The following is a 13,683-nucleotide window of genomic DNA, read 5'->3' on the forward strand; positions in this document are numbered from 1 at the left end:
GTAATGAAGAGAATTTTTTTCAAAAGTAAATTTCTTTTGTAGGTTTCAACATTTCGGTCAATCAGGCATCATGACAGCACATCAGCAACATGCGCCAATCTTAATCATCATATCTTTCATTTTGTTAAGTATGTGCTTGTTTTCTGTTACATCAACAAGAAAGTGTCATTTCCTGTATGACAATAATAGAAACATTTGGGCTTTTTATAAGTGATATAACTGTAATTAACTGTAAGTTAAATCCTGATTTTTTTGTTTTCTGGTGGAGATGGACTCTCATACAAAAAAGGATATGAGGTTTATATTTATCTGGTCTAAATTGGTCACCCCACCAATACAAACTGGAAAAATTCAATGCAAAATAGAATTATAGAAAATTAAAGAACAAAATAAGTCATTAATTGTAAATGTATTCTAGTAATAAGGTAAAAGATAAAATATTGTTTAATAAAAATAAGAAGTCTTAATTACACAAAAGCTATGTTTTTACCTTTAAAGAGTTATCTGATTTGACAAAAAAATCACTTTATTTCTTGTCATCATTTAATTTCCCCTTTTGTTTCTTCTGCAGGTGGGGAGGTTAAGACCCAGACTGGTAATTTTCACACTTTGATTCTGATAACAAATATTTTTTATTTTTATTTTTTACAGCTTTGAACAAAAAACAGGTTTATAAAACTGGCAGTATATGTAAGCAATAAAGAGATATCCACAGAAAAAAAAAACTAAAAAACAAATGACTAGGGAACAAAAACATACTAGAAAACTAGAAACTGAAGAACTGAGAAATGTAATAAGGCCCTGCTTTCCTGAAGAAGTGCAGCACAAGCTCTTGAGTGTTTTGCAATGCACTGTCACCAGAGAACGTGCAGCACCACATTAGGCTTCTTGCGCCAGGTTCACTGGAGTTAGCCGAGGAGAGAGCCGAGGTGATTTCACCACTTCACCCTACCAGCTGCCCTGCTGTACCACAGAGGATGCTAACTGGAGGGGTACATGGTGGCCAGAAGGGTAAAGCAAATTTGAGTTTAGACTAACTGCATGAGGTCAGTGCCATAGAGTTTCAAGAACAATGGTGGTTCTCTTAAGGCATGTGGGAATCCAGCAGGAAGGTGGGGCCTGAACCCTGAGCAAGGACAAAGCCCTGCGAGGACGGCAGGGAGAGGAGAACTGAGAGTGAGTAGGGAGTGGCACGTGAGTCCCGAGCCCCACCTCCTGGGCACAACCTCCGGTCCCATGGCGAGGTCACTTTGGTTTGTTTTACGTTCGCCCAGGCAGCGGAACTGCGGAGCAGAGGCAGTGATGGGGAGGCGGAACAATGAGCTCTCTTTCCCTCTTGTCTCAAGTGCCTTTTAAAATAGCAGAGAAGAAAAAGACAGAGAGAGAGAGAGAGAGAGAGAGAGAGGGAAGAGCAGCAGGAAACTGAAGACTATAGAGCTGAAAAGATCAAGTGAGAAAAGGACAGAAAAGCCTACGTTGAAGCCACTGAAAAGTGGCCAGCTTAAATTTTGTTGGGGTGGAAAATAAAGTTAAATGGCTGCTGCAACCCTGAAACCTGCCTCCAGCGTCCTTCATGAGCCCAGGGTTGCACAGGCTGCCCTGCCGAAACCTGGGGTTCGGGCCCTGCCTTCCTGCCAGCTCTCACAGTCATCATCGGGGCCCAGGGGGATAAGCGCATGCCATACATATATACAACAGGAGAGATTAACAATGTGACATGACCATGGATGCCAGCAGGTCCTGGTGCCTTGAACAGCTTGACTGCCTTGAAGAATTTCATCACATCAGGCACAGAAATGGCTCGTGCATGGCTGCCATGGTCGTTTTGTAATAGGGGAAATTTTGTTTCTGGGTTTTATAGTTTACGTTTGGCACATGAGGCAGCATGCTAACTGCTCCAAAACTACATTTTTTTCAGCAGGTCACCAGTCCTCCTGTCCAGTCGTAGTCACCCTTATTTCTAAAGCTATGCGAACTGCAATTTTCTAGTGTAACTGTAACTGCAATAAGCAAAACTTAGCTATCAGACTGATCGCCTCAACTCGACTCTACTCGCCTGTTCAGTGTTTCATTAGGCAAATCTGGTATCTGGTACTTTTTTGGTATTGCCTCCATCGAGGTCTCAAGTGAGCTGAGCCAATGCCAAAAGATGACTGCAGACTGCTGATTGGTCAGAGAACATTACTAAACACATATGCTAAAGTTAGCCACCAGGTTAGCATAGCCTCTTGCGTCGCCTTTGAGCAGTCAGAATCGCCTCATCATCTGAACTCTGATGTAGTTTTTCCCAAACTCTCCTGTTTTTTTCAGCAGTCTTTTGTCTCACTGCCTCTTCTGAACACAGTTTGGCTCCTTCAAGTCAAGGCAGTTTCACGTGCCGAGTCGAGTCGAGTAGAGCTGAGTGAATTTGAGCCACACCATGTGGTGGAAAAGCACTATATTCAATTAGCACTGATGAGAGGGACTCTTGTGGGTCACATGCTACACCAGTGGATATAACTAAGCACAGTACCTTCATATGTTTATCATCTGTATTGTTTCTATGAGACTTTTTTCAAAAATTGTTTGTATCTCAGTCTCCAGCAGTGCTGACCCGTGCTATAGCTACACTGTGCTGGACGAACCTTGGAGAGCCACCAACTTCTCTGACAGTACAAATAGGTGTGATCAGTATGTTTCGTGGGTGGGCTGGTACAGACTCATGTATGATGGACAGGACGTCTGGATGCCCGAGTCATGTTTTGATGTTTTAATGTGTGGCACTACCATCCCCTTTTGGATCAATGGCACTCACCCACTGCTGCGGGACAAAGTGGTCACTCTCCAAATCTGCAGTACTGTGCCTGACCACTGCTGTTTCTACACATCCAGTCCTATTCGAGTGAAAGCTTACCCAGGAAACTACTACGTCTATGAGTTCGTCAGCCCGTCTATCTGTTCTGTGGCATATTGTGCAGGTAATTATATGAGAATTTTTATACAGTATTTTTTTGCAACCGTATACACATTCGTATATATTAAACATTAAAATACATTAAGATAGACAGTATGCTTTTTCAACTATACTATTTTAATTATTTGTTAATTATTTGCCTGAAAGATGTTACAGGAACAACACCAGCAACTACACACCAGCCACTGACAAGTATGTTATCCTGTTTTCGGTATCCTTTTTTAGATTATATGTGTGTGTGTGTATATATATATATATATATATATATATATATATATATATATAAAAAATGATGACAATCATCATAATCAACATGGCAGTCATATGCCAGTCAATCCTTTTCAATCAGAGCATTGATTACTAAAGCAGCTGTAAGTCATGAAGGCTTTGTCTGATTCTAAACAAATTGAGATAATCATGTCTCAGAAGAGTCTAAGGTGGTCTGTCAATTTTGCCACTTCTACGTCAATAGGGGGCGCTATGAAAGCTAAGTAGCTGTTTCTCAACCTGAGTACATCCAATCAAGTAGATATGTGGTGTACTGCATCTATAAGCTTACTTAAAATGAGTTTTGAAGGATGAGCTGATGAATGGAAAATTGTGGCTGCCATCTGCCAATCAGCTTTCAGAAGGCATTTGGCAGTCTTAACATTGACCAGTCATTAAGAAATTTGAATTGTTTATCTATGTGTAGACTCTCATCTATTCTATTAAGTTTCATAATTGACCCTTGAGAAGTGCTACTGAATTCTCCACCAATTTAAACATATATATCATATATCATTTCACTTGAGGATATGAAACGGGATTCAAATAAAGCAGTAGGGATGAAGAAGCAGTGAAGAATGAAGGTGCAAGAGCTCCTGTGGTTTTGAAGGTTATGAGCAGTAGCTTTGAACACAGGGAAAGGGACAGGTAACCAGCGCAGTTTATGGAGAATAAGTGTAATGTGGGCAGAATCTGGCAATGAATGCTGACTGTAGCTGCTGAGTTTAGAACATGCTGTAATTCAGTAACAATGAATTGTTCAATAATGAGAAGAATGGAGGTCTGGATCCGCTCACATTTCCTCTGAGGTAAATGGGTTAACACCCTGTCAGCCAGATGTGTGTAAGAGCACAGATGCAGTGCAAGACGTGCCTTAAAGCGACCACAAAATGCACCAACAAGGCCAAGGCATATCGGCCCCCCAGTATAACAACCTGCCCTAAAACACTGAATTAAGATAATGTCTTAATTGTTTCTTTGTTTTCTTTTTATTGTTTTGCATAAAAGATGTTACAACAGCAAAACCAGCGACTGACGTCCAGCCATGTTATCCTACTTTAGCCACTATAAGGCTCTGCCTTATAATTTTTACATTTTTATGAAAGCATTTTTAGTTAATGATATTAATGTTTTGCTTACTGTCTAAAGAGCACTTTGTTGGACTAAGGATGAAACTTTCCTCAGCAAATAACCTTGAACAGTCATCCTCCATGGAAGATTTTTTGAAACAGGTAAGTAAACAAACAAAAACAATTAAATGTTATTTACAAAGCACCTCCTCTGAAAGCTCAAAGGACTTAACAAAAAAATTAAGGAAAATACTATATTGTAAGATAAAAACACAAGTAAACACTCATACACTGTTATTAATAAAGGTTCTGTTCAGGTACATTTTTCGTTCATCGAGGTACAAACAGTGTAAATGTTCCCTCAAAGCTCCAACAGTGGTTCTAAGGTCTGATTGTGAACCTTAAATAAGTGTTTCCAGGTGAAAAGTTCGTATTTGTACCTTTTCATAACCGAATGTTTTAAACAGAACAGTAAAATAAAGCCTGGAGACGAGACGGGGTGTGTGGAGTCAGTACAGCTTAGAACATATCATTTCAGTGCATTATGGTTCAGTTATGTTCCCTGACTAAAGGTACTGAGATGGACCACTGAGGGTTCCACCCCAGTGACAGGAGGGGAACTGACCCAGAGACAGTTTAGGACCTTAATTTCTGAGAGTGTAATATTGAATGGAAATGAAATTAAAAAATACAGTAGGATATGAAATATAAAAAATGATGCATATTAAAGAAACATGTAATAAGAAACAAAGTAAAATGTATGAACTAAAATACAATAAGAATAAAAATACAAGGGCAAATTAGCAACAGTATGCATTTGTAGTTGTAGTAACACCATTAAACAGCAGTAATACTTACTTTGGTTGCTCATGTTCAGTAACGTTAGATTATCTGATAACTCTATACACATGAGTATTAAGCAAAAGTGTATTAGAATCTTGAGGTTTTGTTTATCTAGCTCTAGAATCAGAATCTTTATTTGCTTAGTAATGTACAAGATACAACATAAAATGAAATTCAGTAAAATATATAAATGATATATCTAAAATACAAACAATCTGTGAGTAATATAAAGCATCCACAATGGGAGATAAGTACAGTTACAACTGAATAGTAAAGTACATATATACAGTATATATAGTATGTAGTGCTAATAGAATTGAGCAGCTAAAATAAATAAGTGTAATTATGAATATGTACACTGCATTAAGTTAAAATGCATATGTGCCCTGATCACAGTAAAGTGGGGAAAGTTCTTATTCAGACGAATTACGGTCATTTTCACCAAGTCGTACCAACACAGGTAGTGAGGATGGATGAATCAGTTTAACCCAAGAAATTATATTGCTTACAATCTCAAATTTACCAAGAAAAGAAAATGTGTCGTCCCATTCTGTGCAGTCAAAAGCCTTTTCTGCATCCAATGAAAGAGGTACTTTAGGGACCAATGAGGAATTAGGCATAACTATAATGTTTAAGAGTTTATGAATGTTGGAAAACAGACTGAATCTGAACTAAATTACCTAAGTTACCTAAAGCAGCTCCCTCAGGCCCATCCTAACCAGAAGTCTTGAAATTTCTTTAAAAGTATTCAATTGAATTTGCTTTTGAAACCTTTTAATGATAAAAGCAGAAATCAAGTCTCCTGAAAATAATAGAAGCCATAATAAAGGCAATGTGTGAACAATTTAATGCTAAATTCAATATTATACTCAGTTGTTTAGTTTCATCTAATTTTCTTTCAGATATGTTTTCTCATTTTTTCCTGATGCTGAAAAATGAATGACTTTTACTTAATGACCATTTTGGCTGGTCATTAAATAAGTGATTGACTTTTGCCCTGTATTATAAAAGGTCTCTTTGTACAGTAATATAATTTAAAAAGGATCTGAATAGTTTGGTATTGTTCTGTTAAGTCCATTTATTTGGTTTTGCTTTAAAACAGATCATTGATTAATTGTCAAAATAACTGGTAGATTACTCAATTAATAATATAATTGATGTTGGTACCACTAATTAAAGTTCTAACTACTTGACTTGTGTGTGTTTGTTACAGCTCAAGGAAGAACTGGTTAGAAAAGGCCTCCCTGGCAACATTACAATACATCTGAAGAACATCTCCAAATGGAGTGATGAGAATTAAGCCAAAAAGAAACATGGAACCTGTTAAATTTCACAGCACTATTTTCTGATCATTGTATTGAACAGATTTAATAGCAGGGTAATGTTTTTGGCAGGTTAGTGTTTATGGTAATAGTTTATCTCTCTGAACTTTCTTAACTGATCTTTCCATGACATTTTCATGTGTTTCTGATCTTATACTGTCCAATGGTGTAGTCAGAAACTTCAAAGAAAGTCTGCAAAGAAAGTCACGTTTCAGTGTTTTTTAGGGATGTTGATTATCTCATATAATCAAGTCTTTTTATTACAGAATATTTTTCCTAAGAATAACAGCTCCTTGGCTTTTGTGTCTCTGTGAGGCTTGTAGTTAAATTCGCTGTGATGTGAGAAAAGGGCGTGTTTATGCTCATCATGTGTTTCAGTCATTATTATTAAGGTGACCATTTGGGAACCTTTAAGACCTTTGGCACGAATAAAAACGACTTCTGCTGACGTCATTAACCTTCTGGGGTCCACAAACTCACCCGCGCCTCAATTTCGATGTTTCTATATCTTTGTGATAATTCAGCACTCAAATACAGGTTTCTGAACCAAACCAAGTCGGCAATACAGCAGTTTTTGGTTTGTAATGACCAGCAGCTGTACATGGAGATTGTCTGTTTTACATATAATTTGCAGAAAGATTTTTTGTTTTGTTCCGTTTTGTTAGATGGGAACATGTTTAAACCTGTGGGTTCTCTCTCCCCCCCTTTGTGTGTGAGGTTATAAGTGTGAACGCGTATTTCTGTCGATATTTTGTTTTTATTTTTATCCATTTTTATTCAATCTTTAGTTAATATTTACTTTTTGTGCTCTTGTAATCCTAAAAAACAGTTTTCTTAATAAATGTATAATCTTATTTTACTTTTGAAACTCAATGTGTGGTTTTCTCTTTTTATATCGCATCACAGAAATTATGAATGGGTGATTTTCATGCATTTGTAAATTTTTATTTCAATCATGCTGTGGTAAACTACCCAATAAGTTAGGGCTGAATGACATCATTTAAGTAACTGCAGGACTACTCAAATAAGAGCTTCCTAATCTGTCACAACAATGCCAAACTACTACTCAGGCACATCACAACGACCAGTTTGATGCAGCATCCAGTACATGATTACAGGAATAAAGGACATACTAAAGAGGTGATTAGCTTGACAGTGTCTGTGTTTGTCTAAAGCTGGTCTGATTCGTAGTTACGGCACCCCCTCTTGGTCATTATCATCAACCTCTAACCTGCTGTAGTACAACAAGAGACAACAACAAACACATGTAACATCAAATAATACACAGGGTTGGATAGTAATGGATTACATGTAAATAGGGTATTTAAAGATACAAAAAGTAACTGTATTATTAACAAACATGCACAAGTTACAGCTTACACTGAAAATAATAAAAACTAAACTAATTTTATAACACTTTACCCACTTTTCTAAAGTTCAATTATACTGGTTTTGCTTTGTCTCTCATGCTCATCCGTCAAATTCAAAGACACAAAAATACTCAGCTTTTTTATTGAGTTAACAATTACTTCTTAGTGTAGGTTTTTAAGAATATTGTATGATTTATACAAACATGGATCATTCCATCATTCTCTGGGCCCAAGCTCATCTCAGATGGTCTGAAATGTGTGCTGTGGTCAGATGAGTCCACATTTCAGCTTGTTTTTGGGAAAATTAATGTTGAAAGATGAATGGACCATTCAGACTTATCAGTGAAACGTGCACAGTCCACATCCTTCATGCCATGGAGGTACATCAATGCCCACGGCATGGGTGACTTGCATATTTGTGAAGGTAGCACTGACATGGAGGCCTATATTGGGATTTTAATGAGATATATGCTGCCATTAGGATGACGTCTTTTCCCGGGAAGTCTATGGTTATTTCAGCAAGACAATGCCAGAAAGTGTAATTAGAGGAGAGGTGATGTAACACAGTGATAAACATGCCCCTCTCCCAACTTTTTTTGAGTGTGTTGCAGGCATCAAAGTCTAAACTTGTTTATATTTACAATTGAGTTTGTCAGTGAAAACATTGGAAATCTTTTCTTTGTGCTTTTGTCAGTTAAATAAAGGGAATTAACAAATCACAGATTCTTGTATTTAGAAGATTTTAATAATAAAAAACCTCAACTTTTTCAGATGTATGTAGGCTTTTTATAGAGCCAATCCTGCCTGAACGAGATAAAAACATCTACTAACCTGCCAAATGTAAATTTACATGCTAATTTAGCTGTGGAGAGCAGTTTAAGAATCAGGTTGTGTTAATTGCTGCCCTTGTAAACACTCACATTTATATCCTTTATTCTCACATAAGCATGTTTGATTCTTAGCTCTAGCTTGTATTGTTGCATACAGACCTGTACAACTGAACAGGAAGTCAAAGTCGTTTAGAGCTAAACAAATGAGGGAAAAACTACAGCTGATCTGAGATAGGAGCAGAATCAGTACACTGTAAAAAGTGGCTCGTCAGATCTACTTAAAAAACTGACTTCATGTGGTAACAAGTAAATTAATTAGTTTTATTCGACCTAAGTAAATACTTTGAAGGAACGATTCTTTCAATCAAAGTATTTTTTGGAGTTGAATAAAACTAGTCCAATTGCTTGTTACTCTATGAAGTCATTTTTTTTAATTAGATCTGACGAGCCACTTTTTACAGTATGCAGGCCTCCCAAACCAAATGGGCAAAGAACATTTATCAACCTAATTTTTTAAAGATGATTATAAAATTTGATTAGTTTTCTGTGAGTGCTGTCATTGTATAATGAACGATTAAATCATTACATGCTTCCTGCTTAGCATTGCTATCCACCATTGCCTCAAGCCCTCGGCTCATTACTAGAGCTCCAGTGTTTGAACTCGAAGTTTCAGTTATGGTTAAATATGTAACTGGGAAAGTTTAAAAGTGAGATTCCATCTTCCACAGAGAATTTAATTTTCTAAAAAAATTAGAATAAGTTTTCTATGAATTTGGCACTTACGATGCTTTTATCTCCCAACACAAGCTGAAATGGGCTTTGTGAAAAGTTCAACTAAGCATCTCACTCATTACCTCTTCTCCCCTCCCACTCTGAACTGGTTTAACTTTTGGCCAACTTTGCACTCAATAACTGCACCTTACATACACTGTACTGCTGCTGTCAGAACACTACTGTCTACATCTGTTACTTGCAACGTGCACTTTATGAACCGCTGCTCTACATATTTGCACATACGCACACGTAACTTTCATTTTTTCTTCCAACTTTGCACACATAACTGTACTTTTTTACTATTGTTTTTAGTGTTATGCTTATGTTTTCTATTTTTTTCTATGTTTCTCTAAGATTACATTAAGATTATTTTTGGTGAATGGAGGAACAGCAAAGTAAGAATTTCACTGTACAGTGTAACTGCCTGTTTCTGCTGTGCATATGACATACTGAATCTTGAATCTAACGTTACCTCTGACTGTTATTTCTGCTTAACTGTAAAAAAAAACAACAACAAAAAAAAAAAAATTCTAACATGCTACCACAAAACAGGCCACGTGACCTATGTCAGGTAAACACATGAGGATCTCAGGAGAATCTTCATATTTTTACCTTATCAGCATTTTTGTTATTATATGTTAATTCCAAATGCAACACACCCCAATACAGAAGACTGAGAAGTTGGAATGATCAAAAACATCTGAACTTTCCACTGGTGACCAGATAAACAGGTAACGCTACTATGATTATGAATATTCATGAAAGGCTCAGTCTCTACTATGCAAAAAACTGCGTGAGTAATGCATCACAAAAGTAGAGGAACTATTTAAGACCTTTTCTTAAGTCACAACTGCAAAAAATTCAGGGATTTTACCATCTACAGTCGATAACATTATTAAAAGATTCAGAGAAACCACATGAATAAAGGAAAATGCCGACAACCAATACTGAATGCCCATGACCTTCGACCCCTCACACAGCATTGCATTAAAAAGAAAATTGCTTCTGTAATGTATGTAACCACATTGGCTCAGGAATAATTTGGAAAACTCTTGTCAGTAAACACAGTTTGTGCGCTGCATCTACAAAACTGCTGCTGTCAGAACAAAACCTCATACGTCCAAAATGATATTTTTGCAGGACAAAAAAGGAGGAAAAAACATGCTTAATTTTTAATGTAAATCAGTGTAACCAGACTTTTTACATAAAATGTAAAGGACAACAGGCACACACACACATATTATCTATACGGCTGCTGGAGCCTATCCCAGTGGTCATTCTGCTCCGCTCTGTAGAGGTTAAAGCCGTGGAGCTGGAGTGTGAGCGCAGAGAGAGAAAACTCCTTAATGGTTCTGTTTAGAAGGGAAAGCTCATCTAATTTATTCCCTAAAGAGCGAAGATCTGAATGCTGTGTGAAGTCCGCGCTCTCAAAGTTTAACCAGTGCTCCAGCGCGCTTCACCCACCTGCCAGTCCGTCTGTGTCTGCTGTAGAGAGCAGCCACTCCGCTCACTGAAAAGTCTGGAAAACAGTGAAAAAGTGAAAAAAACAGGAGCAATGCCTTGTGGCATGGACCGCCTAATGTTCAGCAGATCCTCTGCGCTGTATGTGAATGAGACTGGTTCACATGTAACAAAACAAACAAACAAACAAAAACAAACAAAATCCGGTGGAGACTCCCGACCAGTGTCGCCGTTTGCGGCACCATCTTGGATATCACTGACCGATTTCAAATCTACCTCTCATTAGAAAAATGATTGAGGAAATTGTCTTTAAGCAACTTACAGGCTTTCTGTCCTTAAATAGCTGTCTAGACAAATTTCAGTCAGGTTTTCAGACTGATCACAGTACTGAAACGGCCCTAACATAATGACATTTGCTTAAATACAGGCTCTGGTAAAACATCTGTTCTATTACTGCTCGATCTCAGCGCTGCCTTTGATAGCATCGACCATAAAATTCTCATAGACAGACTTGAGAACTGGGTTGGGCTCTGAGGAACGGTCCTAAAATGTTTCAGTTTATACCTGCAAGGGGCTGAAGGAACTACTTTGTGAAAAATGAAAATAACATTTCTGAGAGAGTGCTAGTGACCTGTGGTGTCCCCCAGGGGTCAATTCTTGGGCCACTCTTATTCAATTTGTACATGCTGTACAAATTGTAGGCCAAATACTGCAAGACTATGGGACAACTTACCACAGCTATGCAGATGATACTCAAATCTACTTGGCCCTCTCCCCAAACAACTATGGTCCCCTCGACTCACTTTGTAAGTGCCTCGAGCTCATCACTAACTGAATGGGACAAAACATTTTGCAACTGAACAAAAATAAAACAGAGATTATTTTATTTGGGAACAGCAGTGAGAGGCACAGACTAGCTGCCCATCTGGATTCAAGAGCCCTAAAATCTAAAGATCTAGTACGTAACCGTGGTGCACTGTTGGGCTCTGATCTCAGTTTTATCAGTCGTGTCAAAGCAGTTACTAAATCAGCTTTTTATCACCTTAAGAACATCAACAAGGTCAGAGATGTTCTGACTAAAGCAGACCTGGAGAACCTCATCCACGCCTTTATTTCTTGCAGGATTGATCACTGTAATGGTCGCCTAACTGGACTTCCAAAAAAGACAATCAAACATCTTCAGGTGATTCAGAATGCAGCTGCCTCAGTAGGAGTAAAAGAAGGAACACCCCCCCCCCTTAAATCCTTACATTGGCTACCAGTCTGTTCCAGAATAGACTTTAAGATACTATTACTGGTCTAAAAATCACTCAATGGTGCATTTATTTCATATGCTGCAGCGATATGAGCCGAGCAGAACTCTTAGATCATTAGGAACTGGGCAGTTAGTCCAAAGGTGAAGACTAAACAAGAAGAAGCAGCATTTAGATACTATCCTGCTATAAAATGGACACAGTGGACAGAGAGCATTAGAAGAGCCAAAACTGGACACTTTAAATCAGCCTGAAAATGTTCCTGTTTGAGCAGCTTTCAGCTCAGTTTAAACACTGTTAGCGTTTCTAGCCACTTTTTCCTCTGTAACGGCACTTTTTTAAAATCCTAATCTAACTTTTAATTTAACTTCCTAATTTCTAATTTGATATCTAAATTTAATTTTTAAATGTGTTTTAAATCATGTATTAATTATGTTTTTAATGTTTTTTTCAAGGTTTTTCTATTCACGTTTACTTCTTCTTAAACCACTCTGTATTTTCTGACTCTGTATTTTCTCATTTGTAAAGCACTTTGAATGACAGCAGTGTAAGAAAGGTGCCATGTAAATTCTCTCTGTACATACAACCTCTTGGTAACATAATCCGCTGGCTCGGCGTTAGTTTTCACTGCTATGCAGACGATACACAGCTCTACATATCTGCTAAACCAAATGAGGCTCTGAATCTAAATAATCTTGAAGAATGTGTTAAAAATATCAAAAGCTGGATGACCAACGATTTCCTTCTTCTTAATCCTAACAAAACTGAGGTCCTACTACTTGGACCCAAAGCAGAGAGATCTCAACTCTCCAAATTGGAACTAAATTTAGAGGCCATTTACGGTCATTCCAAGCACCAAATCTAGCGTCATCTTCGATTCCAGTCTCTCTTTTAATACTCGTTTGCAACATTGTTAGAACTGCATTCTTTCACTTGCGTAATATCGCTAAACTACGTAATATTCTAGCCCTAAACGATGCGGAAAAGAATTAGGTTCCTAGATTTAGAAAAACCACAGCAGGGGGTCGAGCATTTTCATACGTAGCCCCAAAATTGTGGAATCATCTCCCGACCTCTGTTCAGGACTCAGACACACTCTCTGCATTTAAAACTAGACTCAAAACTCTGTTTGCACAAGCATTCTGCTGATATCAGCTGTTGCACTATTACTCACTAATATCTCTCCATAAACAGACCTGTCCTGTTAATCTCCCTCTCTCTCTCTCTCTCTCTCTCTCTCTCTCTCTCTCTCTCTCTCTTTCCCTTTATTTGAGCCCCTGAGCGACGTCTGCCTGAGTCGCCACATGGGAGCCACCAGAGCTCCTGGAGACACCAGAGCTCCATCTCTGTTGACTGATCTGCAACGTTTTGACCACCATGGAGTTTCATGCTGTACAAAGCTGTGCAAACCTCACCTGCATGATCGGACCCTCCTGATGATGCTGCATAGACTAAAACTATCTAATTAACCATTGCTCCGCCTGTTTTTCCCCATTTTATATTCTAATATTTTATTCTAACGCTGTTTGCTATCCGGTGT

At 37.9% G+C, this 13,683-nt stretch overlaps 1 protein-coding gene across 1 annotated transcript; it reads left to right on the plus strand.

Moving 5' to 3' along the window:
• Nucleotides 1–2,701: 2,701 nt before the first annotated feature.
• Nucleotides 2,702–6,499, plus strand: LOC118807712 (uromodulin-like). The gene is made up of 4 exons (XM_036569736.1): nt 2,702–2,957; nt 3,101–3,145; nt 4,370–4,452; nt 6,347–6,499. Exons 1-4 carry the CDS (start codon nt 2,702–2,704, stop codon nt 6,431–6,433), a joined length of 471 nt encoding a protein of 156 aa, XP_036425629.1. The 3' UTR covers nt 6,434–6,499.
• Nucleotides 6,500–13,683: the final 7,184 nt, after the last annotated feature.

The sequence above is a fragment of the Colossoma macropomum genome, unplaced genomic scaffold (assembly GCF_904425465.1).
Source record: "Colossoma macropomum unplaced genomic scaffold, Colossoma_macropomum, whole genome shotgun sequence".
In the NCBI taxonomy this organism is placed as follows: Eukaryota; Metazoa; Chordata; class Actinopteri; order Characiformes; family Serrasalmidae; genus Colossoma; species Colossoma macropomum.